This window comes from Mobula hypostoma, chromosome 10 (genome assembly GCF_963921235.1).
Source record: "Mobula hypostoma chromosome 10, sMobHyp1.1, whole genome shotgun sequence".
Lineage (NCBI taxonomy): Eukaryota > Metazoa > Chordata > Chondrichthyes > Myliobatiformes > Myliobatidae > Mobula > Mobula hypostoma.
The window spans coordinates 77,264,986-77,279,801 of NC_086106.1; the positions used below are offsets into that span (position 1 = coordinate 77,264,986).

Below are 14,816 nucleotides of genomic sequence, written 5' to 3' on the forward strand. Positions count from 1 at the left end.
GTGCAGTATGAGTTTCAAAATGCAATTCCTTGTCTCATTATTTCCTCAGCGGGAATATAATCTCACTTAGGGAAAAGATTCAAAAGGAGCCTGAGAGGCAAGGTTTTCACACAGAGGCGGGTGGGTACATGAAATGAGTTGCCAGAGGAAGCTGGAAAAGTGGGTACAATTACAATTTTTGAAAGCCATTTAGACAGGAACATGGATAGGAAAGGTTTCGGGGTATATGGGTCAAATGCAAATTGGATTAGCTCAGATAGACTAGGAGGGCTGGGATCAAATCGTACCAGTCACTGGGTGAGGCTTTCCCTACAATCCTCAATTTTTCTACCGATGTTCCACTGCAGTTTATTAACATTCTGTAAATCCAGTATTGGTTGAGGGCTGCAGGACCTATTTCCATGCAACGGAACTCAATGATTCGATAATACTTAATCAGTTGGCACAATAATGTGTGGTTATAACTGCAAGAGCTGATTTTTCTTAGTAAAAGCTTGAGTAAAACATACCAGAGCCCTTTATAGCAGTGCTGTCAAACAGAATTTGACCCCAAACCAAATTAGGAATTATGAAGGTCAGTCATCTAATTGGATGTGATCTGATCACTGTTGGCTCACCGATAGTTTGCAACAGCATTGTGTTCTGCTTGCCATTTATTGGCTGGCCATCTGAACTCTCAAATGAGCCTCTGTTTAACCCTTTGCCTCTCATGTTTGTTCCTCCCAGGTGATCAGCAGAGAAAGCCTTAGAGATGCAATTTAAATACATCCCTTTTGGGAGTAGATAGGCATAGAAAGTTTCTAGTCCGCTACCCAAGGGAAATATTATATTCAAAAAATATTTCATAAGAATTACCCAGCCTTCTTTAGCCTTTTCTTATAAAATGCATCACTATCCTCCCAATGCTCAGCATGTATTTCATCCTCAGTACGACACCACCCCCAAAGACTCCCCACTTCTCCAGGTCTCCTTAACACCTCCCTGCACAGAGTACTCCTACATCCCAAACAAGACTTCCAGACTGTGCCAGTGATTCCATTCACTCCCTGGTATCCCTCTGTCAGAGCTCGTTCACTGTCTGGTGATCCCAGTTCACCAAGGAATCTCAGTGGAGCCCAGACTAATGAAAAGGGAAATTGCCCACAGGGACACTGACCAGAAGATTCCTCCTCGCAGAGCATGGGGAGGAACTAATTTGCCAGTGGGTGGAAAGTTGTTAAATCAGCTATTCCCATCATTGGTGCCCATGGGTCAAATAAACTGGCCGTCTGTGGCCAATGATTGAAACTTTTATTATAGTGTAAACTTCAAGAAGTGTATTAATGAAGGAGAGGTGGCATCTATCAATAGTATGATTTAATGCTCTGATGATCAAAGAACCAAAATTGCAAGAGTCCAGCTATCTTGACAAGTTGTAGGACCAGAAGAGGTTACAGAGAAGAAGGAATTGGAAATACGTATGAGGATTAAAAAACAAAGCTTTTGTTTACCTAGTAGCAAAAACAGAGGTGGTGGGTGAATAAGACAATGTAAGTTGGTGTGCAGGCTAAAGATTGCTTTAGCTGCTGAGTTTTTTGGACATTGAATTAGCGTTGAAAGTTTGTGCATTGGAATGCTCCAATCTATGGTAGCAGCAGCATAGTTGAAGATTTCAGGTTTCAGAGGCAAGAGTAGAGATAGGCAACGTTAAAGAGATGGAAGTCCTCTGTCTTAGTGATGATGATTGTGAGTAGGTGGAAGCTTATCTTGGGTGTAAGTATCAGACAGAACCTGGCAATGGTCCCTGACATTTTCCTGGGACAGGGCTAGAATTGCCCAGAAAATATTTTATAACAGAAACCAAGGATACTGAAGATCTGAAGGCAAACAGACTTTTGTATATTAAGCTGGAAAAAGTTTTGCTCATTCGCTAAAGGAAGCTGGACAAGTCTGATAATTTGCAGAAAGTAGTAATAGATTAATCTTTGAAAAATATAAATTAATTTCCCTTTCAAAGATATGCTGATAAATAGCTATCTTGCTATTTTCTGATTTCCTTATAGCTGCTCTGAATAACATCAAATTCTCAGCTTATCGAACCGCCATGAAGCTGAGACGTGTGCAGAAGGCACTTCGCTGTAAGTATATCTGGGCCATTTCAAAGCCTCAGCTTTCTTTGTCCCCAGGAACTGCATTGACTTCCTGTTGCCACAGAGTGATCAGGGAGTCACTTTCCATATCTTCAGTTGATTGAAACCATATTGATAAAATTATATTGATTCAAAGCAAGCATTGTCATGACATTTCTAACCCCACCTCCAAAAGTGTCACAGAGCACTAAAACACAGAAACGAGACCTTCAGCCCATCTAGTTCATGCCAAACTATTATTCTGCCTAGTCCCATCAACCTACACGTAGACCTGTCAGGCCTGCAGATACAGGCACCTCCCAGTCTCCGCCCAGCTAATAGGATAGAGATTGGGAGGTGTCCATCCTATTAGATGCCTTCATTTCTGGTTCACTGCTGCCACAATGCTTGGAGGAAAGCACAGAGGGTCGCCCGCTCCTACTGCCACCAGGCCAACCACCATTGGAGCCCAGCTAGAACCACTCCGGCCTGTGGACCTGGTGTGGCTGTCCACCCAAGATCTGCCACTGCGCACCGACTCTCACAAGCTCTCTCCCAGTTCATTGGTCACTTAAAGATTACCCGTTATGTCAACCGAGTCACTTATCATCTCCAGCTGCCAAAGTCCCTCAAGGTCACTCTACCTTTCACATATCGCTGCTCAAGCCCATTGTCTGTGGACCACTCAACCCACCTCAGCCTGCACCTCCAGAACCTAGGATGGTGGAAGGTACACAGCTTTCACATCATCATCATCGTATGCAGTATCTGGTTGACTGGGAAAGATATGACCCGGAGGAGGGGGCCGGTTACATCTTGGATCCATCACTTATCGAGGAATTCCCACCAGATTGGCTGGGGCCAGCTGCAGGGTGGGGAGAGTCCCGTCAGACCTGCACATACTGACAACTCCTCGTCTCCACCCAGCTGATAGGAATCTCCTTCTTCTGCTCACTAACTCATCACCTGCAGCCCATTTAATCCCAGTACTCATCCACAGTCCTTGTTCATGCTTCGAACTAGCCAGCCTCAACCAGTTGCTAACAAGAGAAAATATGCAGGATGCTGGAAATCTGAGCAATGCACACAAAATGCTGGAGGAACTCAGTAGGCCAGGCAGCACCTAGGAATATAATGCAGCTGACATTTTGGGCTGAAACCCTTCAGCAGGATTGGTTGCTCTTTGACAAGTTGCTCCTGGTTGCTCGTTGTGTTTAGTATCTGTTCTCTCTTTTTTGTGACCCTTCATGACCTGTTATTTTTCAGTCTATTCTTAAAGTTATTGCTCACCACTAAGTCGTCCCTACTGCTCTACGTTTGGATCAAGCCTTCTCGATATTTCCTGACAGGACCACGGCCCTCCATTCCCATCCGATCAATGTCCTCATCCAAACTTCTCTTAAATGTTGAAATCAAATCCACATCTACTACTTCTACTGGTAGGTCATCCCACACTCTCACCACCTTCTGAGTGAAGAAGTTCCCCTTCATGTTCCCCTTAAACATTTCACCTTTTACCTCAAACCTGTGCCTCAAACGATCACATACCTATGACCTCTAGGTCTAGTCTCACTCAACCTCAGTGGAAAAAGCCTGGTTGCGCTTGCACTCTTCATACCCTTCATAATTTTATAGATCTCTATCAAATCCCTCATTCTCCTACGCTGCAGGGAATAAAGTCCAAATCTATTCAATCTTTCCCCATAACTCAGGTCCTCAAATCTCAGCAACATCCTTGTAAATTTTTTCTGTACTCTTTCAATGTATGAATTGTCTTTACCCCTCTAATTTAAAACTTTTTCCTGAATATTAGTATCGCTTGTACTTTAAAGTTAAGCCTTAAATATAGAGATGCTCTGATCAAACACTCACTTTGAGCACTGGTCTCCTGTACTATCTAACACCGAAGCTTACTCAGTGCCCATTAAGAGCATCTGAAAACTTAATAAACCAGAAGCATTCATTGTTTGCTGTCGATGTGAAACAGTAAAATCGGTGATAGCCACACACCAGTCCATTTTACATCAGAGCCTGTTCATCCACTGAAGTTGTTGGAGATCAGATGTAGGGTGTTGTACTGATATTACTTGGTTGCATCAAGTGAAAACTTTTCTATGGAGTACTGAGATATGAGGTGGAACTGACCTTCAGATACACTATATAGCAGTGCCTTACTTTCATGAGCCATGCTCTCTCTAGTTTATCGATCAAAGGAGCAGGGCAAAGAACCCAAACTGTAAAAGACTGAATTGTTAAAATTGTATAATTAAATATCTCTAATTAATTCCCTCTAAATGGACAAATCACATCTCAATAGGCATATTTTACTGAAAATAATAACGTTGCATTGTTGTTGGAAAGTTTGTGTTGTTTATTTCCTCCCTTTACATTATTCTCTGTTAGTGGATCTGTTAAGCATAAACAGTGCCTCGGATATCTTCAGTCAATACAAACTACAACAGAGTGACCAGACAATCGATGTTCTGGAAATCATCCAGTGCCTCACCACAATGTACGATCACCTCGAACAGGAGCGTGGAATCATTGTAAACGTGCCTCTCTCTGTGGACATGTGTCTTAACTGGCTTCTCAATGTTTATGACAAGTAGGTTTTATTTCACCCCTTTTCATACCATTTACTTCTTAGCAATATTGAACACAGATGATAGCACATTATATTGCACAAAATGATTAAGATCTTTTGTTGCTCCAAAATCACTGCCTATCTACCCCTTGGTCTTAGTATGGCTCCCAGGTCCATTTTTCTCTGGTCAGGCTACAGAACAGGTGCTGATTTAGCACAGGTGAATGCACAGCCATATACAGTAACTCATAAACCCTCTAAGTCCTTTACGTTCAGTTGGCCAGCAACCTTGCAATGTGTTGAAAATGTTAAAAAAAAAATAAAATTTGTAGCAATTAACATAGTAAAAGCTCACTTAAGAACAACCAAACCATCAAAAACAACTTAAATATTTTCTTTTAAACTTCTACCAACATCCTTTCTCTCCCACTCATCCCAATGGGGTTGCTATTATGGTGCTGAAACCTCCGACTGTACCTTCGTACACTGTGAAAATCTTGCCAAGGCAACCTGGAAACCAGGGCGGAAAATGGTGTTGTAGCTCAGCCCCACACCAGTGATTGAAACTAGGATTGGTTTGGGGAAGCAGGAGTTTAGAACCATTTTGACTTAGCTGACAAGCCAGAGCCAGCACTGGCTTGCTGATGTGGATGCCAGCCTAACTGATGTGTTGGGAGTACCTTTGGTTACAATAAGAATAACACAAAATGAATTTTGAGTGTCTCAGTTCAATTCTACTCAGAAATCTGTTTGTAATTTAACATTAAGTTGGCAAGGAGGTACAGGGTGGCATTTTTACTCTGTAGAATACTAGACTAGCATAGAGTAAAAGATGCTGTTCAAGGATAAAAATGATATAAGACCACAATACCATAAGATATAGGAGCAGAAGTAGGCCAATCAGCCCATTAAGTCTGCTCTGCCATTCAATCATGGGCTGATCCAATTCCTCCAGTCATCCCCACTCCCCTGCCTTTTCTCCATACCCTTTGATGCGCTGGCTAATCAAGAATCTATCTATCTCTGCCTTAAATACATCCAATGACTTGGCCTCCACAGCCACTCATGGCCACAAATTCCACAGATTTACCACCCTCTGACTAAAGTAATTTCTCCACATCTCTGTTCTAAATGGAAGTCCTTCATTCCTGAAATCGTGCCCTCTTGTCCTAGACTCCCCTACCATGGGAAATAACTTTGCCATATCTAATCTGTTCAGCCCTTTTAACATTCGAAATGTTTCTATGAGATCCCCCATCATTCTCCTGAACTCCAGGGACTACAGCCCAAGAGCTGCCAGACCTTTTCATTTCTGGAATCATTCTCATGAATCTTCTCTGAACCATCTCCAACTTCAGTGTATCCTAAAGTAAGGAGCCCAAAACTGCACACAATACTCCGTCTGGTCTCACGAATGCCTTATAGAGCCTCAAAATCACATCCCTGCTCTTATATTCTATACCTCTAGAAATGAATGACAACATTGCAGTCACTTTCTTTACCACCGACTCAACCTAGAGGTTAACCTTTAGGGTATCTGCACAAGAACTCCCGAGTGCCTTGGCACCTCTGCATTTTGAATTCTCTCCCCATCTAAATAACAGTCCGCCCATTTATTTCTTCCACCAATGTGTATAACCATACACTTTCCAACATTGTATTTCATTTGCTACTTCTTTGCCCATTCCCCTAAACCATCTAAGCCTCTCTGCAGGCTCTCTGTTTCCTCAACACTACTCGCTCTTCAACCTATCTTTGTATCATCAGCAAATATAGCCACAAATCCATTAATCCCATATTCCAAATCATTGGCATACATCGTAAAAAGCAGCGGTCCAAACATTAACCCCTCTGGTACTCCACTGGTAACCAGCAGCCAGCCAGAATAGAAACCATAGAAACCACTGGTAACCAGCAGCCAGCCAGAATAGAAACCATAGAAACTACAGCACAGAAACAGGCCTTTTGGCCCCCGTGGCTGTGCCGAACCATTTTCTGCCTAGTCCCACATAGAAACCATAGAAACTACAGCACAGAAACAGGTTTCCACTCTCTGTTTTCTGCCGATCAGCCAATGCTCCACCCATGCTAGTAACTTCCCTGTAATTCCATCGGCTCTTATCTTGCTAAGTAGCCTCATATGCGGCATCTTGTCAAAGGCCTTCTGACAATCCAGGCGTACCACATCTACTACATCTCCTGTGTCTACCTTGCTTGTGATTTCCTCCAAAAAAGGATTATCCTTTTAGGAAACCATGCTGGCTTTGGCCTATCTTGCTATCTGTCTCCAGGTACTCTGTAATCTCATCCCTAACAATCAATTCCAACAACTTCCCAACCACTAATGTCAGGATAACAGATCTATAGTTTCCTTTCTACTTCCTCCCACCCTTCTTAAATAGCTGAGTAACATTTGCAATTTTCCAGTCATCTGGTACAATGTATCGATTCTTGAAAGATCATTGTTAATGCCTCCGCAATCTCTCCAGCTACTTTCTTCAGAACCCGAGGGTGCATTCCATCAGATCCAGGAGATTTATCCACCCTCAGACCATTAAGCTTCCTGAGCACCTTCTCAGTCATAATTTTCGCTGCACATTCTTCACTTCCCTGACTCTCTTGAATGTCCGGTATACTGCAGATGTCTTCCACTGTGAAGACTGATGCAAAATACGCATTCAGTTCCTCTGTCATTTCTACATCTTTCATTACAATATCTCCAGCGTCATTTTCTATTGGTCCTATATCTACCCTCGACTCTCTTTTACTCTTTATATACTTAAAAATGCTTTTAGTATCTTCTTTGATATTAGTCGCCAGCTTCCTTTCATAATTCATCTTTTCCTTCCTTATGACCTTCTTAGTTTCCTTCTGCAAGTTTTTTAAAGCTTCCCAGTCCTCTAGATTTCCACTAGCTTTGGCTTCCTTGTATGCCCTCCCTTTTGCTTTTACTTTGGCTCTGACTTCACTTGTCAGCCACGGAAGTGTCCCTCTTCCCTTTGAAAATTACTTCTTATTTGACTATGTCAGTACTTCTAGTTTGTGGAGAAGGAATCCAGAAATAACTTTGTTGCAAACATGCCTTGTGTCTCACCTGGGGAGAATTTGATAAGAAGGTACAGTAGCAGTATTACTTTATAAACGATTCATACTGTGCCTGACTGGAATTAAATGTTGACCTGAAATGAGAAGGACTTCCCTGCACTAATTTCTAATCTTGGCCTGTAGAAGGAAGGTAACAGAAGTAGTTTAGAAGCAGAAACCAAAAAAAATTAAAGTGCACCAAAAATATGCGATAGTTGGGCACAGCGAACTTTGGCTGCATGCCTTTCTGGTTGAAAGCGTGTGACTGGTGCCTGGTTCCAAGACGAAGTTCAAGTAGTCAGGATGGTCAGATGCCGTAGGCCTGATTGTGCCTGTGCTGATACCAGTAAATGGTGGGGAGGCATTGAGGCCCGTGCAACCACCATGGCAGGAAGGGGTGGGATAACATCCAAACATAAGGAATAGGAACAGGGATTGGTCATTTGGTCCCTCAGGTCCTGCTCAGTGATCTCACTGATAGAAGCTCTTTAACCCTCCATTACAGAGAATTCCAAACCTCTGCATGAAGGAATATCTCTTCATGTTGGCTCTGAATAGCTAACACCTTATCCGAAACTATCACCCTTGGTTCTAGGACCCTCTGCCAGGATGAACATTCTCCAGTGCCTTTTGTGCACTGCAAGAAACTTGTAAGTCATCAGTTTGACCCTTGCACATGTAGGAGTGTGCATGAAGGGTAGAATCAGAGCCTTTATTTTCGATGTGATTGTTGGAAGTACAGTATGAGAGTAGTGGTATGCCTCTGGGCCTGCATTATCACCTTGGGGGATGGGAAGAGATGGAGAGGAACTATCAAAGCCTCCAATGTCCTGTGGATTGAGAAGGTAGGAGAGCCAAGGACACCTGCAATATCTGTGGTGGAAATAAATTTTGTGCAATGCTGAGACAGCCAGAAGGATACAAGGAAGGGACATACTTGATAGGCATTCCAGTCCAGTCCTGCACAGGAAAAACCATTGCACAGTGATGTCCATACATGGAACAGGTTTGACCGTTGCACGGGGAGTGCCAGCATTCTATATACCGTGATGCAATCGTAGAACTTTCCATGTGCTGGAACTGTTCATTGTCACACTCCTGACAGGATCACAGCCCTCTCCTCTCCTCTATCAGTTACATCATTGAAAAAAAAAGCCAAGATTGTGCACTTGAATTCCTAATTGAGTGTCATTAACAAAGGAAAGCACCAATGATTTTGTACTAATGAATATATCCTTTGGTCATTAAGTTATGCTAATATTAATTCCCTCATGTAGGCTGTTGCTCATTGGATAAGATGCTAGGAGTGAGCTTGGCTTCCTATGCTAAATCTTCCACTCACCCACAGTAAATCGCAGGAATTGCAGTCAGCTGTGCAGAATCTGTTTGCTGGGATTTATCATCACCAGTTCAAGTTTGTGCACCAGGCAAAAGAAGTCTCAATTACAGAAGAACAAATTTAAATGTCACACATGAACTGTAAAGCAGGTTATCTTTATTCCTGAATTTTAAATAAGGAACAGGCATTTGCATAATACATATTTGAACCATCCCTGGGGTTGGTTTCCTGCAATAAAAGAACTGAATTACATTACATCTCATCTGACACTTCGTAGAACCTTAATAATTCAATTCCATAATGAACCATAAATATCAGGAAGTTCCCAGATTTGACTGCAGATTTTCCTCTAGGTGCCTTGAATTGAGATTGAGATCCAGTGGGCTAATTAGCAGAAACTTGTCAAGGCTCCCACTCCAGTTGCCATCCAGCATTATGTGAAAGTGGGATGATGATAGTGTAGACCTAGGGTGATGTTTATAACAGTCAGAAACATCAGCACCATCTATTATCACAGCTCATGCCAAAGGGCTCTTGAATCAGCTAGCTCACACCCTACGGAGTCATAAATCAGGCCGAGGGAGAAAAGCTGTGTAAATTCTTGTGAGAATTTGGTTGCTTGGCATTCCGGTTTTGAAAACTTTGAAAGACATGATCAATTTTGAAAAATGCAAACAAGTTTTCATTTCCTTCAACTATTTTTGATGTATATTGTTCTACTTCTTTCATTAATTTTGTTCTCTCGCTCCTCTAGTGGTCGCAATGGCAAGATTCGAGCATTGTCCTTCAAAACTGGAATTATAACCCTGTGCAATGCAGAGGTGGAAGAGAAATATCAGTGTAAATATCAGACACAAAGATGGAAGGGAAGGCTTGGGTTTATTAACATCTTTACCACATTTTCCCAAAAGATCTCAAAATGCTCCTTATACAATGCATTATTTTCAGTGTAAGTTCACTAGTTATCCTCCTATTTGCATCCAAATGCACCAAGTGAAGTTATACTGAAAATAAATCTTCCTTTGTATGTTTTACCAGACTCAGGACTTTTTAGCTATTCTGATATATGTTAAATTTTCACACAAAGAGCAACAAACTACGCAAAGAACACTAATCTTTCTGCTAATCACAGGATCATTCTGTGTGGAGAATGGCTATCGCCCTTAACCTGCATAGCCAGTAGCCTCACTGCAAACAGTACTGAAAGTCGTGACAGGATGTTGAATAAGGGCAAGTCTTTCCTTACTGTTTATGCTGAAATAAAATAATTCAATTCCATAATTCCAAAATTAAGTTTAAATTTAATATACAAATATTTGCCCCAAGTAAATCGTGCAGAAAAAAAGTTCTGTTACAAAATAGTCACAAGAAGGTAATTTTAAAAAGTAATTGCTCACCCATATTGCATTTTTTGGTGTAATGCAAGCAGCTCACATAAGGAGCTCCCTAGCTAATTTTTAGATTCTGACACTGTAGTGGCCAAGAAGGAAAGAACGTTGTCGCAGAACAGCTGCTTCCCCAGAACTGAACATGGGTCTTTCTCGAAGACTGGTTAGAATATAGATCTAGGAGAGGCTTAAGAGCAGATAAACCATTTAGTTTAATTTGAGAGTGTTCCATCTTCCATTTATGGTAATAACTGTCCTTCTGAAATACTTCAATAACTATTCAATGTTTCAGAGCACATTGTGTTCCTTAGAAGCACTACTTTAATTTATGTTCATATTTTTCTTCTGTCCACCCCTCTCCTGAAGAAAACCAATGCGGTTTTAAATTTCTAAAGTTAATTTCTTCATTAATATAATTGATTAAATATTATTTCCCTCCATAGACTTGTACAAGCAAGTGAGCAACTCAACCAATCTGTGTGATCAGCGACACCTCAGCCTTCTCCTGCATGAAGCCATTCAGATCCCCCGCCAGCTGGGCGAGGTGGCTTCATTTGGAGGGAGCAACGTGGAGCCCAGTGTCAGGAGCTGCTTCCGGTTTGTAAGTCTGCTGTGAGCATTTTTCCATTGAGGAGGTAGACAGCAGTAAGGAGGAAGGGCGGGCTGGGAGGAAATGGGATGATCTGAGAAATGTGGGGCGGAATAATTTTGTGGGAATACTTGGACCTCACAAGACTTGTCTGAGATTTGTTAATGTTAATTGCAACCCAGTCCCTAATGTCTTATTACTCTTTTACCTTAATTTTAATTGTCAGGCAAATTAATGATTCAATCAGTTTCACACCAAACTGAGTATTCTGGGAATTAAACAAGAAAACTTTTCCTTCTGTGGAATGGAACCAAAATGGAACAGATGTGCTTCCTAGATTCAGAATGAAAATAAACTTATCTTCACTTTTTAATGATAAAAAGTGAAACTATCTGCCATAGTTGGATGCATCAGCAAGGGAGATGAGGCTGAGTACAGGGCTACGGTAGGAAACTTTGTCACATGGTGTGAGCAGGATTATCTGCAGCTTAATGTGAAAAAGACTAAGGAGCTGGTGGTAGACCTGAGGAGAGCTAAGGTACTGGTGACCCCATTTCCATCCAGGGGGTCAGTGTGGACATGGTAGAGGATTACAATTACCTGGGGATACGAATTGACAATAAACTGGACTGGTCAAAGAACACTGAGGCTGTCTACAAGAAGGGTCAGAGCCGTCTCTATTTCCTGAGGAGACTGAGGTCCTTTAACATCTGTCGGATGATGCTGAGGATGTTCTATGAGTCTGTGGTGGCCAGGGCTATTATGTTTGCTGTTGTGTGCTGGGGCAGCAGGCTGAGGGTAGCAGACACCAACGGAATCAACAAACTCATTCGTAAGGCCAGTGATGTTGTGGGGATGGAACTGGACTCTCTGATGGTGGTGTCTGAAAAGAGGATGCTGTCCAAGTTGCATGCCATCTTGGACAATGTCTCCCATCCACTACATAATGTACTGGGTGGGCACAGGAGTACATTCAGCCAGAGACTCATTCCACCGAGATGCAGCACAGAACGTCATAGGAAGTCATTCCTGCCTGTGGCCATCAAACTTTACAACTCCTCCCTTGGAGGGTCAGACACCCTGAGCCAATAGGCTGGTCCTGGACTTATTTCCTGGCATAACTTACACATTATTATTTAATTATTTATGGTTTTATTACTAATTAATTATTTATGGTGCAACTGTAACGAAAATCAATTTCCCTCGGGATCAATAAAGTATGACTATGACTATGACTATAAATATTGGACATTGCAATGAAAATGGCTATTATACAAGATATCTCTTCCTTAGATCACTGGTATATTTGATTTCAGTTTGTAGTTTGGAAGACTTATTCCTGGGTTATTGAAGTGTAGTTCTTTTTACTGAAAAAATGAACAATGTCAACTTTTCACTGTGATACACAGCCAGCTAATCGCACCTCAATCCTGCAAAACCACTTTAGAGCTCTCTACTCTCATAACGTCAGCTCATTGCAACAGCAGCCTGGTTTGAGCCACTGTAGGTCCATCCTTGAAAAGGAGGATAATTATCACCTCTATCATGCGTGAAGACAGAAGCACAAACAGTTTAGAAAGCAAGTCTCACAGACATTATTGAAGTCTATCACTTCATACTAACAGTAGCTAATGGGAAAATTTGGGTCTCAGCTGTTGACACACATGAAAACAGTTATGCATGGAGTCCTTACCTGGCAAATCCTCTGGACAAAAGCTAACTGACTTCAAAGTTGCTGACATGTGGTGGATATCAGTTGGTCGGGCGGCATCTATGGAGAGGAGTGGGGAGCCAGTATCTGGGGCCAAGACTCTTCATCAGGACTAATGGAGGAGCCTTGGCCTGAAGCGTTAACTCTTTGTTCCTTTTCACAGAAGCTGAGTTCTTCCACCTTTTTATGTTTATTATTTAATTATTTAATTGATTGATTAATTAATTAATTATCTGTTTTTGTATTGCACAGTTTGTCTTCTTTTGCACATTGCTTGCTTGTCAGTCTCTGTGCGTAGTTTTTCATTGGTTCTTTGGTATTTCTTTGTTCAACTGTGAATGCCTGCAAGAAAATGAATCTCAGGGTAATATATGGTGACATATACATACTTAAATAATAAAGATGTTTTGTTTATATTTGCAGTGCATCCAAAAGGAAGATGTTATGTCTTCTTTTAAGGAGTATTCCAATCTAATCAGTACTTCTAGATCCTGCTTTGACTTCGTTATCTTTCATGCATATCCATACATTTTGTTCCTGCAACAGCTCTTGTTCCTTTTCACTACCCTGTGCTGTCTAATCTCTTTGAAAACCTCTACAGGCATTCTAAGCTCCTCAATGCAGTAAGCCCATTCAACTCCCGCTTGCTTGCCCTGCACTCTTTGTCTTTCATGTTGGTCATCCATTCCAAAAGCTGACATTTCTAAAACTGGTCCATAAATCTGAAGCCTCCTCTCCTCTACAAGGAATGAAGATATTCTACTGTTAATAATGCCAATAATGGGAATGTTTTTACTTTAATCCCTCCATATCACCAATTCCCCAGGCCCCACCAAAACGGATATAGTTATAATCCCCTTGATATGGGTAATGGGATCCCATAATAGGCACCTCTTCACTCATGAGACTTCACACTTTAAATCTGTCTTTAATCTTAAGAACTCTCCCACTTGTTTCTCTGTCTTCTCAGACCTGGATGGAGAGTGGTTAATTTATTTCTAATTTTCCTCAGATGGTATGAGCTGGTTGCATCCTGCCTGCGCGATACTGCCAGGGCACTGGTTGTTAAAACCCACCGAGCAAACAAACTAGGTGGGAGTCACATAGGAATGCAGAGGGTGGGCTGAAATCTTACCATGGCACTCTTGAGGAACGTAAAAGTAAAATTCAGATCCACATCAGCCATGCATTTGCCCTTCTTGTTCTTGCATGAGCAAATGTAGCCCATCATTAATAATCGTAAGTCAGCTACATGTGAAGTCAATCATCTTTTGTTGGGGTCACAGGCACATATACATACAATTTATGAAGCTATTACAGATTTCTTGTAGGTATCTTTTTCTTAAGCTATCATATAGAGATAAATCATATAATTGTTTTCTTATTGATAGATATATCATGAAGTCATTGCATGCCTTAACTAAATGGTGCCCTCTAGAATAATATATTACCACATCAGGCTGATTCAATTGGAGATAAGACAACTCAGGGACCAAGGCAGCTGATTTGATCCCTAGGCTTTGAGGCTGGAGATGAGATGACGAGAATCATCCCAAGGGTTAATTTGGTTAGGCTGCATTACTAAGAGGCACATAGTCTTTCGTTCGTATTCTGATTCCACTCTGAAGTGATCACTTTATAGATAATGTTCTTTCCTACTTTACTGGTTCTGATATGAACCCAGCTCTCTCCCCCCTATATCTAGACCTGCCTCATTATGTCCTCTGTATTGACGCAAAATATATTAAACCAAAGAATTCTTGAACACATTTTCTCCTCCTCTCCATATTTTCCAAGTCGCCAGAGAATTTTCATTGCTACATTTCTGTATTGTATAATATATTGAATTCAGAAATTTCAGCAATTGCTGTTGTGACCATCTCTCAGCACACTGAAAAAAATGCTCCTGAAAACACTGAAAGTTAATATTACGCTTACCTTTATTTTAACCCTTGTCGAGCCAATATCCATCACAAAATCTGGTTTGAAGAATATCTTCACAATCTGGACTCA

The 14,816-nt window shown here is 41.5% G+C and overlaps 1 protein-coding gene across 1 annotated transcript in view; it reads left to right on the forward strand.

Annotated features, from left to right (window-relative positions):
- The window catches only part of drp2 (dystrophin related protein 2), a 90,266-nt gene that overhangs the window by 38,142 nt on the left and 37,308 nt on the right, over positions 1–14,816 (forward strand). The window contains exons 9-12 of the mRNA XM_063061366.1: positions 2,043–2,117; positions 4,512–4,713; positions 9,870–9,955; positions 10,947–11,104. Coding sequence (XP_062917436.1) covers positions 2,043–2,117; positions 4,512–4,713; positions 9,870–9,955; positions 10,947–11,104 — 521 coding nt within the window. The remainder of the gene's footprint in view (positions 1–2,042; positions 2,118–4,511; positions 4,714–9,869; positions 9,956–10,946; positions 11,105–14,816) is intronic.